At 43.6% G+C, this 21,183-nt stretch overlaps 1 protein-coding gene across 1 annotated transcript; it reads right to left on the bottom strand.

Moving 5' to 3' along the window:
- Window positions 1–551: 551 nt before the first annotated feature.
- LOC120924419 (acidic leucine-rich nuclear phosphoprotein 32 family member B) lies at window positions 552–1,943 on the bottom strand. The gene has a single exon (XM_040335379.1). It carries the CDS (start codon window positions 1,910–1,912, stop codon window positions 1,421–1,423), a length of 492 nt encoding a protein of 163 aa, XP_040191313.1. The 5' UTR covers window positions 1,913–1,943; the 3' UTR covers window positions 552–1,420.
- Between the last annotated feature and the right edge of the window lie 19,240 nt (window positions 1,944–21,183).

Genomic DNA, 21,183 nt, shown 5'->3' with positions numbered 1-21,183 from the left:
AAGATTTAATTTCTTACCCAAAGTGATTCCCACAACCCCAAATGGCAAGAGAACAGTAATCAAGTGAAACTGCTAATTTATAGCATTGTGAAAGCCATGATAGCCCCTCTTGTAGAGTTACAAGGGCCAAGTCAGCACAACACTGCTAATAAGCAATGAAATACTCTTGCAACCAACACTTTATGGTCATGTACACAGAAAAAAAAAATGCTTAAATAGGACACCGCAGACCCATCTGTTTTCTTTAGATGTGAGAAGGGACATTTCTAGCTTAAGCAATATATTCAAGAGTATGGAATATTTACGAAATGGGCATCGGTTGCATTGGGACAGAATTCCTTACAACAGGCAAGTCATTCAGTGACATTGCAAAAGAAACCAAAAGCCAACGCTTTAAGCCGTTACAACTACCTAGAAAACTGATCACTTCTGTACAGAAAATCTGGTTGTTCAAAGCAACACTTATCACTCTTTAAAAAAATAAATGGCCTATTAAGTTCTGAACTGATTCTTTCCAATTCCAACTCTCAGAACCAGAAAAACCCACTACCTTGAATGATTTGTGATTTTATATTTATAAGTTTCAGCAGTATTAACCACCACATCAAATGTGTCAAGTGGGAAGTAAATCAAACTGTTGAAAAGACAAAGCTTGTAATTTTACAATTTCAATGGAAATCTTATTGCCAAAATACGCAAATGTTAATCATATACATGTATCTGGGAGAAAAACAAAGCAGAACACATTGACATTAAGGCATGACTAACAAAAGGATGCAGGATAGAGGGAGGGAGACTGTCTTTGGAATCATCCTCAGATTTAAACAGCCGTGCACCATTCACAGATCAGAGGAACCACAGAACTTTCACAGAAAATTCCAGGGCGAGAGGGTTAAAAAAAAAAAAATATGGGGTAAGGGAGTGGAGGGCGTCCTACGATCTGACACCGCAAATAGCTCAGATGGCCATCTTTAAATATAAAGCGGCAAACAAAAGTTTATTTCAGACCATAATAGTCTCATCTCTCAACCCTACACATCTACACAAAAAGGGAAAACAAAAAAGTTGAACAGGGTGGCGGTGAACAGCGGTATACAGTGACCCATCAGCAGACACTGTCACATGCACTGGTGGCCAGCCCAGACAGTCCATATAAAAAGATCCAGTAGCCTTTTGTATTTTATTCATCATCTTCTTCCTCCTCATCAAAGTCATCCTCTCCTTCGTCTTCCAAATCCCTTTTTCGTTTTTCTCCCTGGGGTACATCATCATCTTCATCCTCTTCCTCCTCTCCTTCCTCCTCTTCTTCCACATCCTCCTCATCGTCCACTCCATCTTCATCCTCCTCATCAAGTTCATCTTCATCAAGTTCTTCATCTTCGTCATCCTCTCCATCTTCTCCATTTTCATCCGCATCTTCTCAATCTGGTTCTGGGTCAGAATCTGGAGCTTCCTGGTCATCAGCATCAAAGCCATCAAGGTAAGTAAGCTGAGGCAGCAATGCAAATACACTCTCTCTGTAGTTGTTCAGCATGGTCACTTCACAGTTGAACAGGTCTAAACTCATGAGATGAGTCAGTTTTTTCAGTGGCTCAAGAGTGTTAATGTCCTTAATTTTATTTCCACTGAGGTTTAAGTGTGTCAGGTTTGGCGTTTTCTCTGCAAGAACCTCTAAACCTCCAGAAATCCGGTTGTCACTGAGTTCCAACTTCTTTAATTGCCCAAGGTTTGGAAGATTGGACACCGATAATAAGTTGATATTTATCATGCTCAGGAACTCCAAGTTCCCAAAGTCTGATGTGAGGCCTGTAATTTTGCCATCATCTGAGCGGCAGTTATCCAAAACCATCTCTTTAACCTCAGCCGCCTTCCTGTTCCTCAGCTCCAAGGTGAGCCTCTTCTTCATGTCCATGGTGACTAAAGAGCGCTTTAAGCGGCACAAAAAAACGCCAAGTTGTAAAAAATGTAGAAATAACCAGTTAATGACAATTTTATAAAAAAAAAATCTTAATTTTGCAAAGAATTGTGGGGAAAAAATTACAACGTAAAAAAACTCGCCATGCTACTTATTTGATACCTTGGAGTGTCAACTTTCTAAAATGGGGTCATTTGTGGGGTATTTGTACTTTTCTAGTTTGTAGACTCCATAACTTTCACAAAGACCAAATAATACACACCAATTTGGGTTATTTTTACCAAATATATGTAGTAATATAAATGTTGGCCCAAATTTATGAAGAAAAATTACTAATTTGCTAAATTTTATGACAAAGAAAAAGGCAATTTTTCACAAAAATGTACCGTCTTTTTTTATAACGCAAAAAATAAAAAACCCATGAGTGATTAAATACCAAAAGAAAGCTCTATTTGTGTGAAAAAAAGGACGCAAATTTTATTTGGGTACAGTGTTGCATGACTGAGTAATTGTCAAAGTGTGAGAGCACCGAAAGCTGAAAATTGGTCTGGGTAAGAAGGGGGTTTAAGTACACTGTATTGAAGTGGTTAAAGGCAGGGCCGTCTTATCGAGCGGGCACAGCCCAGGGGCCCCACGTGGTCTTAGGGCCCTGCAGGATGCGGCAGTCAGCAGAGCTGAAAGGACAGCACCAGACAGTGTCTGGTCTCTCTGCACAGTGGAGCGCTCAGCGCAGGGGCTGCCTGGTTAGGGAGACAGTGGGGAGTGGCTCAATGCCAAAACAACTGGTTGCTAGGCATAACCCGACTGGCGTCTAACAACCAGTGACGTCACGATGAGGCGGAGAGTGGAGCCCCAGCATTCCGAGCGAGCCGGTGGAGGATTCCGCTTGCGCCCAAGCTCCGCCCCCGACTCTTCCCTGATGGCTGTTCCAGCGCTGGAAGAAAGGTAAGCTAAATGCTCCCTGCACTGCCCTGACTGACTCATGGTCACCCTGCTCCATCCCATACACTGCACCCCTCCAGTCATGCTGTACATTATACTGCCCTCCACTACTACCCCTTCCATCATACTGCCCTCCACTACTACCCCCTTCCAACATACTGTCTGCCCTCCACTGCCATCCCTCCTATTATACTGCCCTCCACTGCCACCCCTGCTATAGTACAACCCACAGCAGAACGTGACAGCAAGAGAGAGGTATGTGTACATCCTATCACTGAGCCCCACTGTCCCTCCGTCCACCCCACTGTCCCTCCGTCCACTACATAAGTGTTGATGAAAATTGTGAGACATCGTCTGCATTATATAAAAAAATTATTTCAGACGACTTGAAAGCTGTGTTTCCCAATGTTGAAATTGCACTCAGAATATTCACGTGTATGATGGTTACCAACTGTACAGGAGAGCGTTCATTTTCAAGGCTTAAATTGATAAAAAAAAAATCAGCTTCGCAGCACAATGGGACAACAGCGTCTGAACTGGCTTTCATTGATGTGCATTGAAAGTGATGTATTGAAGACTATTGATTTTGCAGTAATAATGAAACAATTTTTGGAAAAGAAAATCCGCAAAGTTTCTGCTAAGCGATGAAGATAAATATTTGTAGGAACTTTCTTATACCAATATGGTATTTTTTCTATCGAATCTGGTAAGCGGCGTTGTCTTTTACTTTCCGGAAAGAAGCATCTAATGATTACTTTAGTGTCCCGTAATATCGTTTACTGTTGGAGCACCTTGCTTTTGGGACTTTTCTATGTTGTTTTAAAAGTATATCGTTATTACATATTAGTATCACTTTTTTCTCTTTATATTTTAGGGAGTTTATATATTGTTTGGTTTTGCACTTTCCTTTTTATACACGTATTTTAAAAGGACTAATACAATAACTTTCTGTAAAGAACATTTTCAAATGTCTGTGCTAAATACTTTATTAAAAATAAATAATTCATAGTAATGCTTGTGTCATCTTTATTTGTATAGTACAGCAACATATTGTGTATTAGGCTGACATTTTGTTGTAGAGTAGGTGTGTAAATCGTGGAAGGCTTGTAGGGGCCCCAGGGCATTACTTTGCCCAGGGGCCCATAATGCTATTAAGATGGCCCTGGTTAAAGGCATGTCCGTTGGTTCCCCCTTGGTGGTGGGGTGGCGTGTTGGCGTTTATTGTGGGTTTAGAAAAAGATGTTTGTAACTGCACACATTTGCATTTCAGGGCCAATGTTGGAACACAAGCAAACCATAGTGTATTGGGTGACCCTTCTCGGCAGCAGCCCGGTGGGAGTGGTGCCCTGCAGTGCATGCTGGGAAGGGGTAGATGCCGTTTTTCGGGGTCCTTCGTCTCGTGGCCCTCTTGTCACGTTTGCGATTTCAGCCCCGGGACCACGTTGGCCAGAGGCTGCATTTCTATTGGAGTAGGCCCAGCTATGCTGGCTGGGGCCTATGATTCTAAAGGGAATCCCAAGCTGTCCATCCAAGTGGGGGGAAGCTGCTTAACGAAGGAACCTGGGGGGGAAGACCTGCCCTGGGGGAGACCAAGCTGATGTCTCGGGATAGGCCTGGTGACTTCGTTATACAGGGATCCACAAATCTAACTGTCTTACAGTTCGCCGGATCGGCTTAAAGGCTCTTTTACTGTAAGGCTGGAAGTTCGGGACTTAAATCCTGTGGCAGAGGATTCCTGGCCATCCATGATCATTCTCAGACGGTCTGTGGCAGAGATTGTTCTTATACTGGTTTGTGCATTATTCCGGCTGCTAGGCCATGTGAGAGGGGTCTATCCGGGTGAGCAATATCCACTTAAGAGGGAGTGGTGAATGAATGAATGGCTTGTATAGCGCTACTCATGCAAACTGAATCGCCTCTTGGCGCTTTTTCCAGCCAGTGTCAGCTTGGCTGGTGCGGTCATTTTACCCCGTATGATCTTGACACGCTTGGGACACACACACACACACACACACACACATATACATATATATATATATATATATATATATATATATATATATATATATATATATATATATATATATATATATATATATATATATATATATATATATATATATATATATATATATATATTGGGCCAATTTTACCTTCCAGCATGTCTTTGGAGTGTGGGAGGAAACCCGGAGTAAACCCACGCAGGCACAGGGAGAACATACAAACTCCAGGCAGATGGTGTCGTGGTCGGAATTCGAACCAGCGACCCTTTTGCGGCTAGGCGAAAGTGCTACTCACTACACCACTGTGCATAGCGGATTCGCTGCGTAGAGGGAGTGGTGACTGACTGATTGGAACTTTGGATAATTTTGTGCATTCTGTACCGTGTACCTGAACCTTTCCCCTCTCTCTCTACTCTCCACTTTCTTCACAGGTTTTATTTTTGCTGCGTAAAACCTAACAGTTGAAGGTTTTACATCTTGTGTGGACATTGCAATTTCTATCGAATTTCTTCTCCTGACAACGAACTTAGAGGTAACATGCAAATCCCAAATCTAAACCAGCAGCTCTTATGTAGGTAGTGCTACACTTGCATTCATTGACATCTTTGTAGCCAATGTAATTGTCTGATACTCGATAAAACGTTATATAAAAAATAAAAAAAGATTTTCCATTCTTGTTACATGTTTCAACACCTGCCTGGAGCATCGTCTGAACATAAGTCTGATCACCCTGATGTTTGCAGATAAGCGTTGAGAAAGACAAAAAGAAAATTTAGACTGTGACAGGAAGTCAGGTAAATCCGTGGGTGTTGTCACTGATGGGACATACATTTCTGCCTTGTTTAGACGATACACAGATGATTATCGGGCGTCGGCTACAAAACGTAGCCAGAGAAAGGCTAAAGTCCGTTGAAAAACCTCAGCTGTTCAGAATGAAGCAATTAAGGCCTATATAAGTAGCCCAGAGGATTACCACTAATTTGCTGCATCATTCCTAAGGCTTTGTGAGTAGGAGAGCAGCACTGGAAGTCTTCTGAGAGGTGAGGAGACCATTGATTTTTCTGTGTGATAAAAAAATCAAAAGACTATTGTTTTGTGCTGTACGACCAGCACTGTCTACCCAGCAGTAGGCTGTGCTAGACTTCATAGATAGGTTCCTGTGTGGAAGGTAGACGCCCAAAGTGGCTAGAGTTTATTTTATTTTTTTATTTTGTTTATGCTGTTTAGATGCTTGCAATTGTTTTCCAGCAAGATGGAAAAATAAACCAGAAACTTTGTTTTCAACCGTCTTCGACTGCCAGTCTGTATAAATTCAGTGTGTGGTGAACTCTTCCAAGGAGTCACACACCCCGCTACCGAGCTAACCCCTCACAACTGTCAGTCATCTCCACCACATGATATGCAGAGCCCAGCTAGAAATTCACAGGCCCCTTCACAAAGTGTTGTCACCTATGTATGACAGCAATCTGGTTTATTGGCCACTTTTTACTGGACAATTTGTAGTTTTGAGACTCCAGTGCCTCAGGTTCCTTATGCATCGCCTTAAGTGACTTGTGTGACTTCAAAATCATGCAAATTTCAATTGCGTCTTGATGCAGATTTTGGATCAGTACGATCGTTGCAACTTTGGGCTTTGACCTTCGATAACCTACATGTGCGTGTCCATTTATTTTCCTGCTGCAGCAATTTCCTGTTCCTCTTTACTTTTTGCGGTGCGATGTGACAAAATATGTTGGCGTCCAGTTATGTCGCTGTAGCAGTATTACAAGAAAAAGAAGAGAAGAGGAGGAGAAGGCGTAGGTACTGGGTCCATCTCATGGAAAAAAAAAAAAAAAAAAGAAGCTTTGCCAACTATCTAGATAACTTTTGTACTGTGACTCGAGTATAAGCCGAGGGGGGAGTTTTCGGCACAAAAAAAAAAAACACTGTTTGTTTCTACAACTGCACCCCTGGGCCATATCAAGGTAACTCAATATGCCGATACCAAAAACAAACTCCTGCGGGGGTAGCGCTACATGTATAAACAGGTTTGACTAATTGACATCTTTTGATATTCGCTGTCTGTTATGTATGTCCATCATTAAGATTCCTATGCTCCTAATGAAGCGTCCTGTACGCGAAACATGTCGAGAGTAAAGGCAGGATTTACCTTTTCACATATTTATCTCAGCTCCAAGAACCAAAAAAAGTATACATACTTTTCGGTGCTATACGTCTTCATGTTATGAGTGTATTTGCATAAGTATAAGTTTCTATTTTTGCTGTTACATGTACTGAGATTATATACTGTTAAATACATGGTTTTACGTAATTGTATATACAATCTTCCTTACATATGTCTTTCACCAATAAATAATTTATAGTTTTTTATACTATTATTTGTACCGCCAAAAGTCCAATTCATTAGTCCAGATTCGTTTTCATTTTCCCAATGTTTTTTTTTTTTTTTTTTTTTTGAAAAGCCTATGGCGTGTGTAACACACCAAAAAACTCCACCCGGTGCAGAAAAAATGTGCGCACACACATAATGAAGGCCCCTTGACCCGCCCTGCACTAAGGAAAGGGAGCCTTGACTGCTGGATGCTTGGCAACCAGTCAGGGCGTCAACGTGAGGAGGGAGTCGGAGTGGCTCCGCTGGGATTGGCTACGATGGCACGAGATGAGGGGGTGGAGACAGAACTCTAGAAATAGCTACGCAGGGGCACATCCCACTAATTCCGAAGAATTGACGTCACAAGAGTTGCCCACCCTCCCGCCCATGGTGGTGTTGTTTCGTCACAGCTTCTTTGGCGGTTTTACCTGGCCAGCAATTGGCATTACTTTTTGGGCTAAGCCCCTCACGTTGAATCTCAGGGTCAGTTTAATGCCCGTCTCGCACTGATGGTGGAGACAGGCCTCTTAGACTAGACATTTTTGTTTATATGCTCACGGTGTAACCGTGACTGGCATGGTTTTAGGATTTCAAGTTTGTTATAACAATATGTTTCAATAAAGCTGTGGCCTTGCCCACTTCCAACTTTAAATGGTCTGTGCTGAATTATTGGGGGGGGGGCAAGGTTTTTTGGTATGGTTGAATTAAGAGCAAGTTAAGCCTAAGCTTCTCAGCAGTCAAGGAGTGTTCACAAAAACGTGCAGACGGGTGCAACGTCAAGTGGTCCTCCTGTGAAGAGGGACCCAAACCCTGATCCCCCGGGGCGTTAGGCTCCAGACGGGGACTGAGGTACTGTGGTCCGAGCAACCGAAGCCGACACGGACCCAACTTCCTCGGAGGGACTGCCGAAACAGAACCCTCCCAGTACTAGGTGGGGCTCCCGCGAAGGGGGACCCCATGAGAACAGGTGAACTAAGCCAGAAGGCCATGTCCACCCACTCCCAAGACGTTCAGGGCTGGCCCGAGGACCGGCACCCTAATAATCACACAGTGAGACAAAACGTGACAAACATAGGCTTAAATAAAAGAAAGTGGGGGAAAGGGATAGTGGAGGGGAGAGTGAAGAAGTGGTCACGTGGTATACAATGACTAGGCCCTCCGGCCCGGAAAAAAAAATCCCTCCGGTCCTAGCCAAAAGGTCCGCCCCAGGAGGCAGGTGCTAAAAAAAGCGTGTAGCTGGTGCAGTGACCGTGGTATCTTTAAATCAGTGTCCCTCACACACAGCGATTCTCAGATACCCACATGCACCATAGGCTTTTCCTTCAAAATCTACCCCCCCGACCAGCCATTTTCCTTCAAAATCTACCCCCCCGACCAGCCATTTTCCCAATGTTAATCGATTACACAGGTGACTAACGAGAACTTCCCATCCAGATGATTATTGGAGAGGAGACTCTTATAAACATGAAGATCCTGATCTCCATTAGTGAGAATACTAAAATCACCTGTACAAGATAGATATGGGAAAACTGCTAAAATAAAAAGCGTGTAGACCCCGCCGCCTTATATACTAAAAGACAATGTAGCATTTTCATATTATGTATACAGGCCAAATTATCCACCCAAGCGGATTTACAATTACCTTTGTTATACTTTGAGTATAGATAGGTTTGTCCTAAACATGTTACTACTTTTGATACTATGGCATTTATTTTAGATTTTTTAGGATATACAACAGAAAAGCACATAATCCACGTTTGCTGATCTAGAGATGGAATTATAACTGTCTGGAGTATACATGTTGAGAGCTCTTCCCTGGATTCCATTTGTTTTAAAACTGATATGAATTGATCCATTGCTTTTTTAGCCTAGCTTTCCACTATTGCAACCCCAACGTCGCACGATTTTGATGCGACTTGAAGCAATTCCTGTGTATTCTTGAGGTTTAAAGTCGCATCAAAGCCCAAAGTCGGACCAAAAGTAGTGCAGGGACGACCAAGTCACATATGAACGGAACACTCATTGGAAATATGGGGTACGACAAGTGGGAACATAGCCTTTGTTTTGTATGAGCCCCGTGTGTTTGGGCTTAGCCTTGGTTTTGTATGAGCCCTGTGTGTTTGGGCTTAGCCTTGGTTTGGTATGAGCCCCGTGTGTTTGGGCTTAGCCTTGGTTTTGTATGAGCCCCGTGTGTTTGGGCTTAGCCTTGGTTTTGTATGAGCCCCGTGCGTTTGGGCTCAGCCTTTGTTTTGTATGAGCCCCGTGCGTTTGGGCGTAGCCTTTGTTTTGTATGAGCCCCGTGTGTTTGGGCTCAGCCTTGGTTTTGTATGAGCCCCGTGTGTTTGGGCTCAGCCTTGGTTTTGTATGAGCCCCGTGTGTTTGGGCTTAGACAGTTTATAAACTTTGCGTCATAAAAATCTCAAATGTTCATTTTACTACCAATCTTAAGTTAGGATGGTTCTGTGTAATGTTAGGTTTACAACTGTTCATTTTCTAGGCCTCTTTCACACTGGGGCATTTTTCGGGCGTTATTTAAGCATTTTTCAGGCGCTTTGGCATTAAAAAAGCCTGTAAAGCATTTGAAAGAAGCCTCACCTGCAATCCCAATGTGAAAGACCGAGTGCTTTCAGAGCCCTTTCACACTGCCAGCGCCCCAAAAACGCTGGTAAAGCACCGCTAAGACCCTAACGTTTTTGCAGTGCCTCAGTGGGTAAGGCGTTTTTACAGCGTTTTCAATTCATTTCAATGGAGAGGGGCGTTTTTGAAACTTTTTTTTCAGCCCCCAAAAGCTGCTGCTTGCAGGACTCGGTGCGAAAGGGTCCATTGAGATGCGTTTAATGAGCGTTTTAATAGCGCTATTTTTAAAGCTAAAACGCTGTAAAAACGCTTCAGTGTGAAAGGTGTCTTAGTGTATTTTCAGAAGCACAGACACAGATAATTGAACATGGCTTCCTATAGATCTATGCAGTTTCCTGATTTGTGCATTTTTGGAAGACATACGGGTTTCTTCATCATGTACAAAAAAGGTGCATTTTTGGGTCTAAAGGATTTTAATGGAAGAGCATCAAAAAAAAAAAAACACGCATTTTTAGTAGGGCTTTGCGTTTCATAAGCGGCCTCCTATAAAATGCACGACACCAAACCACTTAAAAAGAAAAAAGCGCACAGGTATCAACCTCGCCATATACTGTAAATTCATTAGACCGAAGGTCTGCTCGTTGTATACAGAAATACATTGTTATGCCAATGACCTCTACCAAGTGCTGTGTAGGCTGATGTGACACGCTATGCCAGTCTGGACTTCTCCCACCATATACACCAACATTATATAGAGCGGTGGTCTCCGAACTGCAGCCCTTTGCTTGCCTCTATCTGCCCCTTGGAGCATTGTCCCTCTCACTGGTACATGACAGTATTCCTCTCAGTGATGGGGCACAATTGCTCCCACTGACCCCCCCCCCCCCCCAACGAGGGGGCACAATTGCTCCCACTGACCCGTGTTAGATTTTGAATTCATTACTATTTTATGTGATAAAAGTTTCTGAGAATCAATATTTAAACATGGTAATTTTGAAGGTTGAAGAGGGAAGAGAAAGGTCATCTGTTGTAGGTTACATCTGTTGTAGGTTACATGTATTGGAGTTCTACGTCAAGACAATGGGTGGAGATATATGTTACTTAATATACACAAGTGGGTGTTACGTTTGTGACAGTAGCCTCACCACCTTTCTTGGAGCTATTCTAAAAGTAAATATGCTTAGCGCGGCTTTTAGAACAGTATAAGAATCCATGTGGTTTGAGTAGCTAGGACCTCAGGGTCACCCGACCCTACAGGGAGATGGGGGTAGGAAGCCCACCAAGCAGGAAGCTTTCACTATGGAAACCCAGCAGAGCTCCTCCGTGTGAAACCATCTGAATTACCATCTTGCCATGTGTTACCAGCTGCCAATATGTAAGCATTGTCGTTTTGCTTGTCTATCTTGAAGAATAAACTTCACGTTATTGATGAAAGCCTAAAAGTCTTGTATATTGGGAACTAAAACGCCTGGAAGAAAGACTATTGACATGACACGTGTCAAAAATGTCACCCCTCTTCCACATTCGTCAACCCCCAACAAAAGGGGCACAATTGCTCCCACTGACCCCCAACGAGGGGGCACAATTGCTCCAAAAAGACCAAATGTTTGGGCATTTGTCCTTCCTCCAGCCCCCCCCAAAAAAAGCCTGAAGGACTATAAATTGTCCAAGAAGTTTGGTGACCCCCCTGATACAAAGGAATAATGATGGTCTAAGGCTCCATTCACACTGGTGCAATTTCAGATGCAACTTGATTCATACAGAAATCACATAACAATGGGAGAGAACATTGCTGCATGCATGGCAGGGTCTCTGTATTACTTTGTATGTTCTATGGGGCAGGAATTGTAGCAAAGTACTTAAAAGAAAAAAAAAGTAGCATCAAAGTGGCCCTACATCATTGCACTGAAAGTCAGATTAAGTGTCAGATCGCAGCAAAGTAAAGCTTGAAAAAGAACGGAGGCTGAGAAGTGTAAATTGCTTCTCTACATATGGAATTCCTGTCCCATTTACTAAATAAAAAGGTCTAAAGCATATAATAAAGTGCAATATCTCAGAAGGCTTTCTTTCCCTGCTCTGATCTTGTAGTATAAATCAGGTAAACATTCCATTGTAAATACTCTTCTATGAAAGAATTCCCTGACTGAGGATAGAAAGACACATAATCTGTCTATCATTCCCTATCAGTAGTTTGTTTCTTTATAAAACATGCTTCTCCCTCTCCCAAAACACAAATGACCATGTGCTCTCCTTTCCCAACCTTATATAAGTTTCTCAGGCCCAACCCACTGATCACATGGGTCTCCTCCAGCCAATCAATGATTTCATTTCACACTTGGCTTTAGCTCGCCCCGCCCACTGATCACATGACCATCCTCCCAGCACTCTGGCTTTATTTTCACCCATTAACTCTTTCATGGGTTCTGCTCCCAAAATCTGAGAAAACTAGGCCTCAAGCCGGTCCGATTTATGAATGAAATATACAGATTTCCTAATACGGAAAGTGACACTTTATCTGCTTATATCTGACCCCCTCTAATCAGGATGTGCGGTATCGGAGAACGATGGTTGTCATACCAGAGCATGACGCTGAGACAGAAGCAATGGTGGAAGTCAACATTAAGACCCCTTTCACACCGGGGCGCTTTAGCGGTGGAAATAACCTCGAAGCGCCTGAAAAACCGCCTCCCATCCATTCCAGTGTGACTTTTCACACCGAGGCGGTACGCTTGCAGGACCCTCCAAAAGAAAAAAGTACTGCAAGCGCCATCTTTGGGGCGGTTTTGGAGCGCTCCCAAAACGCCATCCCCATTGGAATGAATGGTCAAGCGCTTTAGAAGCGCCGCCACACAGGAGTTTTTAACCCCCTTCTTTGGGGTTAGAAGTGCGGCGCTTAAACAGCGGTAATGAGCCTCGCTCTTCCGTGAACGTGGCCCCAGTTTGAAAACGAGTCTAAGCCCAGGATCACACTGGGCTGTGGGAATGAAGCCGTGCGAGTCCAGCAGAAAATCGCACGTTTTTTTTTTCAATCCCGCTTGTCAGTCCCGAATTCGGCCGCCATTACAGTCCATCTTTCTCAATTCACCTTTTTGGGGTGAATCTCATGTTGTAACATAGCATAGTGTCAATCTGTTAATTTTATATGTCCTTAATGTAAAATGTTTTGTTTTTCATACAATTTTGTATTTCATGTAATTTTTGTACTTTTTCTACGAATATGTATTAAAATATATTTTTTATAATTTTTTGAATATATATTTTTTTGTTGCCCACATAATCCCAACCCTAGAGGTTTTCAAATTAGCCATTACAAAGACATCTGTGCAGTTTCTGTATATCGGATGTCAATGTAAATCGTGGGCTGAAATCGCAAAAAAGCAGTACAGAAATTACTTTGACGGTGCCATTGCCCGCAAATGCCATGGATGTGAACCAGGGCTAAAGCCTCATACACACGATCGGACTTCCATCGGACTTTTCCAGTGGAATTTGGTCCGAAGGGGCGTTGGCCGTGAACTTGTTCTGCATACACACGGCAGGACATGTTCAGCCAACTTTCACTAAATCACGTGGGTTTTCAGTGTGAAAGGGTCCATTGAGATGCATGGAGAGCATTTCATGAGCATTTTAATAGCGCTATTTTTACCGCTAAAACGCTGTAAAAACCCTTCAGTGTGAAAGGGGTTTCAGTTCATTTTCAGAAGCACAGAGACAGATAATATGGACAGGATCCGTAGGAAGCCATGTTCGGTCCATGCAGTTTCCTGCTTTGTGCATTTTTGGAAGAGATACGGGTTCTTTATCATGTACAAAAAAGGTGCATTTTTGGGTCTAAAGGATTTTAATGGAAGAGCATCAAAAACAAAACACGCATTTTTAGTAGGGCTTTGCGTTTCATAAGCGGCCTCCTATATAATGCACGAGACCAAACCATTTAAAAAAAAAAAAAGCACACAGGTATCAACCTCGCCATATACTGCATGTTCATTAAACCGAAGGTCTGCTTCGTTGTATATAGAAATACATTGTTATGCCAATGACCTCTACCAAGTGCTGTGTAGGCTGATGTACAGGGCCGGCCCTATGATGGGACCGGGTGGTACCATGGGTACCAGGCAGCACTTTTAGGGGGGCAGCATACTGATGCCAGCTCCGCTACCCAAATAAAATTGGTGTCCTTTTTTCCCCACAAATAGAGCTTTCTTTTGGTGATATTTGATCACCTCTGTGGTTTTTATTTTTTGTGCTATAAATATATATTTTTTTTAACTTTTTGCTATAATAAATATCCCCAAAATTTTGAAAAATAAACCATTTTCTTAAGTTTAGGCCAATATGTATTCTTCTACATATTTTTGGTACAAAAAAAAAAAAAACACTATTAGCGTACATTGATTAGTTTGCGCAAAAGACATTGTGGCCGCCGGGAATTCACAGGTCCCTTTATACTCCTGGATACATGTATAGAGCCATGGCAGGTCCTCTTCATACATCTATAGAACCATGACAGGCCCTCGTTATACTCCTTTATACATGTATAGAGCCATGTCAAGTACTCTTTATAGTCCTATATACATTTATAGAGCCATGACAGGTCCTCTTGATATTCCTTTACATGTAAAGAGTAATGACATGTCCTCAATATACATGTATAGAGCCATGACAGGTCCTCTTTATACTCCTTTATACATGTATAGAGCAATGACAGTTCCGCTTTATACATGTAGAGAGCCATGATGGATCCCCTTTAGTTATCATGATATAAAATAATGAATGTGGGGGCCTTTTGGTTGGCGTGATTTTTTTTCTGGGGGGGGGGGGGGGGGCAGCATTTCATTCTTGGTCCCAGGCAGCACAATGTCTTGGGCCGGCACTGCTGATGTAACATGCTATGCCAGTCTGGACTTCTCCCACCATATACACCAACATTATATACAGCGGTGGCCTCCGAACTGCAGCCCTTTGCTTGCCTCTATCTGCCCCTTGGAGCATTCTTCCTCTCACCGATACATGACAGTATTCCCCTCAGTGATGGGGCACAATTGCTCCCACTGACCCCCCAACATTGGGGGCACAATTGCTCCCACTGAGCCCCAACATTGGGGGGCACAATTGCTCCCACTGAGCCCCAACATTGGGGGGCACAATTGCTCCCACTGAGCCCCCAACATTGGGGGCACAATTGCTCCAAAAAGAACAAATGTTTGGGCATTTGTCCTCCCTCCAGCCCCCCCCAAATAGCCTGAAGGACTATAAATTGTCCAAGAAGTTTGGTGACCCCCTGATACAAAGGAATAATGATGGTCTAAGGCTCCATTCCTCTCACTGATACATGACAGTATTCCCCTCAGTGATGGGGCACAATTGCTCCCACTGAGCCCCAACATTGGGGGCACAATTGCTCCAAAAAGACCAAATGTTTGGGCATTTTTCCTCCCTCCAGCCCCCCCAAATAGCCTGAAGGACTATAAATTGTCCAAGAAGTTTGGTGACCCCCTGAAACAAAGGAATAATGATGGTCTAAGGCTCCATTCACACTGGTGCAATTTCAGATACAACTTGATTCATACAGAAATCACATAACAATGGGAGAGAACATTGCTGCCGGCATGGCAGGGTCTCTGTATTACTTCGAATATACAAAGTACTTTAAAAAAAAAAAAAAAAGCAGCATCAAAGTGGCCCTACATCATTGCAATGAAAGTCAGATCAAATATCAGATCGCAGCAAAGTGAAGCTTGAAAAAGAACGGAGGCTGAGAAGTGTAAATTGCTTCTCTACATATGGAGATCCTTTCCCATTTACTAAATAAAAAGGTCTAAAGCATATAATAAAGTGCAATATCTCAGAAGGCTTTTTTTCCCTGCTCTGATCTTGTAGTATAAATCAGGTTAATATTTCATTGTAAATACTCTATGAAAGAATTCCCTGACTGTGCGGATATAAAGTCACAGAATCTGTCTATCTTTCCCTATCAGTAGTTTGTTTCTTTAGAAAACATGCTTCTCCCCTCCCCCCACCAAAGCTTCTGTCCCTCTCCCAAAACACAAATGACCATGTGCTCTCCTTTCCCAACCTTATATAAGTTTCTCAGGCCCAACCCACTGATCACATGGTCTCCTCCAGCCAATCAATGATTTCATTTCACACTTGCCATTAGCCCGCCCCGCCCACTGATCACATGGGTCTCCTCCAGCCAATCAATGATTTCATTTCACACACTTGGCTTTAGCCTGCCCCACCCACTGATCACATGACCATCCTCCCAGCACTCTATTTTCACCCATTAACTCTTTCATGGGTTCTGCTCCCAAAATCTGAGAAAACTAGGCCTCAAGCCGGTCCTATTTATAAATGAAATATACCGATTTCTTAATACGGAAAGTGACAGCTTATATCTGAACAGGATGTGCGATATCGGAGAACGATGGTTGTCATACCAGAGCATGACGCTGAGACAGAAGCAATGGTGGAAGTCAACATTAAGACCCCTTTCACACCGGGGCGCTTTAGCGGTGGAAATAACCTCGAAGCGCCTGAAAAACTGCCTCCCTTCCATTCCAGTGTGACTTTTTTCACTGAGGCGGTACGCTTGCAGGACCCTCCGAAAAAAAAGTACAGCAAGCGCCATCTATGGGGCGGTTTTGGAGCGCTCTCAAAACGCCATCCCCATTGGAATGAATGGGCAAGCGCTTCAGAAGTGCGGCCACACATGAGTTTTTAACCCCCTTCTTTGGGGTTAGAAGTGCAGCGCTTAAACAGCGGTAATGAGCCGCGCTCTACCGTGAACGTGGCCCCAGTTTGAAAACGAGTCTAAGCCCAGGATCACACTGGGCTGTGGGAATGAAGCCGTGCGAGTCCAGCAGAAAATCGCACGTTTTTTTTCAATCCCGCTTGTCAGTCCCGAATTCGGCCGCCATTACAGTCCATCTTTCTCAATTCACCTTTTTGGGGTGAATCTCATGTTGTAACATAGCATAGTGTCAATCGGTTAATTTTATATGTCCTTAATGTAAAATGTTTTGTTTTTCATACAATTTTTTATTTCATGTAATTGTTGTACTTTTTCTACGAATATGTATTAAAATATATTTTTGATAATTTTTTGAATATATATTTTTTTGTTGCCCACATAATCCCAACCCTAGAGGTTTTCAAATTAGCCATTACAAAGACATCTGTGCAGTTTACCTTTATATCGGATGTCAATGTAAATCATGGGCTGAGATCGCAAAAAAGCAGTACAGGAATTACTTTCTGACGGTGCCATTGCCCGCAAATACCATGGATGTGAACCAGGGCTAAAGCCTCATACACACGATCGGACTCCCATCGGACTTTTCCGTGGAATTTGGTCCGAAGGGGCGTTGGCCGTGAACTTGTTCTGCATACACACGGCAGGACATGTTCAGCCAACTTTCACCAAATCACGAGGGTTTTCAGTGTGAAAGGGTCCATTGAGATGCATGGAGAGCGTTTTATGAGCGGTTTAATAGCGCTATTTTTAACGCTAAAACGCTGTAAAAACACTTCAGTGTGAAAGGGGTCTTAGTTCATTTTCAGAAGCACAGAGACAGATGATAGTATGGACAGGATCCATAGGAAGCCATGTTTTATCTATGCAGTTTCCTGCTTTGTGCATTTTTGGAAGAGATACGAGTTCTTTATCATGTACAAAAAAGGTGCATTTTTGGGTCTAAAGGATTTTAATAGAGCATCAAAAACAAAAAAACGCATTTTTAGTAGGGCTTTGCATTTCATAAGCGGCCTCCTATAAAATGCACGAGACCAAACCACACAGGTGTCAACCTCGCCATATACTGCATGTTCATTAAACCGAAGGTCTGCTCGTTGTATAAAGAAATACATTGTTATGCCAAATGACCTCTACCAAGTGGTGTGTAGGCTGATGTGACACGCTATGCCAGTCTGGACTTCTCCCACCATATACACCAACAGTATATAGAGCGGTGGCCTCCGAACTGCAGCCCTTTGCTTGCCTCCATCTGCCCCTTGGAGCATTGTCCCTCTCATTGATACATGACAGTATTCCCCTCAGTGATGGGGCACAATTGCTCCCACTGAGCCCCAACGAGGGGGCACAATTGCTCCCACTGAGCCCCAACGAGGGGGCACAATTGCTCCCGAGCCCCCAACATTGGGGGGCACAATTGCTTCCACTGACCCCCAATTGGGGGGCACAATTGCTTCCACTGACCCCCAATTGGGGGGCACAATTGCTTCCACTGACCCCCAATGAGGGGGCACAATTGCTCCCACTGACCCCCCAACATTGGTGGGCACAATTGCTCCCACTGACCCCCCAACATTGGTGGGCACAATTGCTCCCACTGACCCTTAACATTGGGGGCACAATTGCTCCAAAAAGAACATTTGGGCATTTGTCCTCCCTCCAGCCCCCCCAAAAAGCCTGAAGGACTATAAATTGTCCAAGAAGTTTGGTGACCCCCTGATACAAAGGAATAATGATGGTCTAAGGCTCCATTCCTCTCACCGATACATGACAGTATTCCCCCCAGTGATGGGGCACAATTGCTCCCACTGAGCCCCAACATTGGGGGGCACAATTGCTCCCACTGAGCCCCAACATTGGGGGGCACAATTGCTCCCACTGAGCCCCAACATTGGGGGGCACAATTGCTCCCACTGAGCCCCAACATTGGGGGGCACAATTGCTCCCACTGAGCCCCAACATTGGGGGGCACAATTGCTCCCACTGACCCCCCAACATTGGGGGCACAATTGCTCCAAAAAGACCAAATGTTTGGGCATTTTTCCTCCCTCCAGCCCTCCCAAATAGCCTGAAGGACTATAAATTGTCCAAGAAGTTTGGTGACCCCCTGATACAAAGGAATAATGATGGTCTAAGGCTCCATTCACATTGGTGCAATTTCAGACGCAACTTGATTCACACAGAAATCACATAACAATGGGAGAGAACATTGCTGCCGGCATGGCATGGCAGGGTATCTGCATTACTTCGAATATACAAAGTCCTGAAAAAATAAAAAAAAGTAGCATCAAAGTGGCCCTACATCATTGCACTGAAAGTCAGATCAAATATCAGGTCGCAGCAAAGTGAAGCTTGAAAGAACGGAGGCTGAGAAGTGTAAATTGATTCTCTACATATGGAATTCCTGTCGCATTTACTAAATAAAAAGGTCTAAAGCATATAATAAAGTGCAATATCTCAGAAGGCTTTTTTTCCCTGCTCTGATCTTGTAGTATAAATCAGGTAAACATCCCATTGTAAATACTCTTCTATGAAAGAATTCCCTGACTATGCGGATATAAAGTCACAGAATCTGTCTATCTTTCCCGATCAGTAGTTTGTTTCTTTAGAAAACATGCTTCTCCCCTCCCCCCACCAAAGCTTCTGTCCCTCTCCCAAAACACAAATGACCATGTGCTCTCCTTTCCCAACCTTATATAAGTTTCTCAGGCCCAACCCACTGATCACATGGTCTCCTCCAGCCAATCAATGATTTCATTTCACACTTGCCATTAGCCCGCCCCGCCCACTGATCACATGGGTCTCCTCCAGCCAATCAATGATTTCATTTCACACTTGCCATTAGCCCGCCCACTGATCACATGACCATCCTCCCAGCACTCTGGCTTTATTTTCACCCATTAACTCTTTCATGGGTTCCACTCCCAAAATCTGAGAAAACTAGGCCTCAAGCCGGTGCGATTTATAAATGAAATATACAGATTTCTTAGGTGACCTTTTATGAAGCAGTGAAATCTATTCCCCGCTTCGTTCTCCGGCATTCACTGAGGAGATTCTTCTCCCCTGTGTGCCAGTTTATGAAGCGGAGAAGATCGCTTCACCCTCAGAGGAGTGAGGTGATCGACCAACACTTCAAACAGTGGAGAACGGCCCCCGATACTGGAATCTCGTGAGACTTTACAGTACCAGAAATTCACAGAAATTCAGAGATGTCAGTTTATTGAGCCGCGATAAATTATCACCGCCCAGTTCACTGACAGACGGCGTGGGTAAGGTTCATAAAATAACGAGTCCCCCTTCATAATATATATATATATATATATATATATATATATATATATATATATATATATATATACACATACACACACACACACACACACACATTGTATATACACACACACTGTATATACACACACACTGTATATACACACACACACAGAGGCCCAGATTCACGTAGGAGATACGACGGCATATCTCCAGATACGCCGTCGTATCTCTGAGTCTGAGGCGTCGTATCTTGGCGCCTGATTCAAAGAATCAGATACGCCAGAATTTGTCTAAGATACGACCAGTGTAAGTCGCCTACGTCGTCGTATCTTAACTGCATATTTACGCTGGCCGCTAGGGGCGTGTGCACCGTTTTCCGCCTATAATATGTAAATCAGCTAGATACGCCAATTCACGAACGTACGCCCGGCCGTCGCAGTACAGATACGCCGTTTACGTTAGGCTTTTTCCGGCGTAAAGTTACCCCTGCTATATGAGGCGCAGCCAATGTTAAGTATGGACGTCGGGCCAGCGTCGATTTTTTCCATCGATTACGTCATTTGCGCAAGTCGTTCGCGAATAGGGCTGTGCGTCATTTACGTTCACGTCGAAAGCTTTGGCTTTATGCGTGTTAATTTGGAGCGTGCGCACTGGGATACTTTCACGGACGGCGCATGCGCCGTTCTTAAAAAGCGTCATTTACGTGGGGCCACAATGAATAAACATAAAACACGCCCACATGTTCCACATTTGAATTAGGCGGGCTTACGCCGGCCTATTTACGCTATGCCGCTGCAACTTTGCTTTGTGAATACTGCACTTGCCTGTCAAAGTTGCGGAGGCGTGGCGTAAATAGGATACGTTACGCCCGCTCACAAATACGCGCTCCCTACGTGAATCTGGGTCACATTGTATATACACACACACATTGTATATTTATGTATACACACACGTACACACACACATAAATATTACAGGGGGACGTGGTTACAGTGTTGGGGGGTCTGAACGAGGTAGAAGGAAGTTAAAAATCTTCCTCCTCAGATCCCCCGGGATTCCCTCTTCACTCCCCTACCTCTGAGGTGGTGAATCGAGGAGTGTGAATTCTGACTCAGATCGCCAGTGAAGATCTCAGATCACAGCTTCATAAACTGTCCGTTCCTGTGTCAGTCTATGAGGATTCTCTGTGTGTGGAGAAAATCGGCGGGAAAAACAAGTTCAAACACTTCTCCCCCCGATTATCTCCGTTTCATAAACGGTTTATGGGCTGTGATCAGTGGGGATCCTTGGGATCACTGCTTCATAAAAACGCACACCTTTATACGGAAAGTGACACTTTATCTGCTTATAT

This window comes from Rana temporaria, chromosome 1 (assembly GCF_905171775.1).
Source record: "Rana temporaria chromosome 1, aRanTem1.1, whole genome shotgun sequence".
NCBI lineage: Eukaryota > Metazoa > Chordata > Amphibia > Anura > Ranidae > Rana > Rana temporaria.
This window is presented reverse-complemented; position numbering and strand designations above follow the sequence as displayed.

What these genes read in the sequence shown, in the direction of transcription:
- LOC120924419 (XM_040335379.1), bottom strand. Translation starts at nt 1,912, where the DNA reads ATGGACATGAAGAAGAGGCTCACCTTGGAGCTGAGGAACAGGAAGGCG.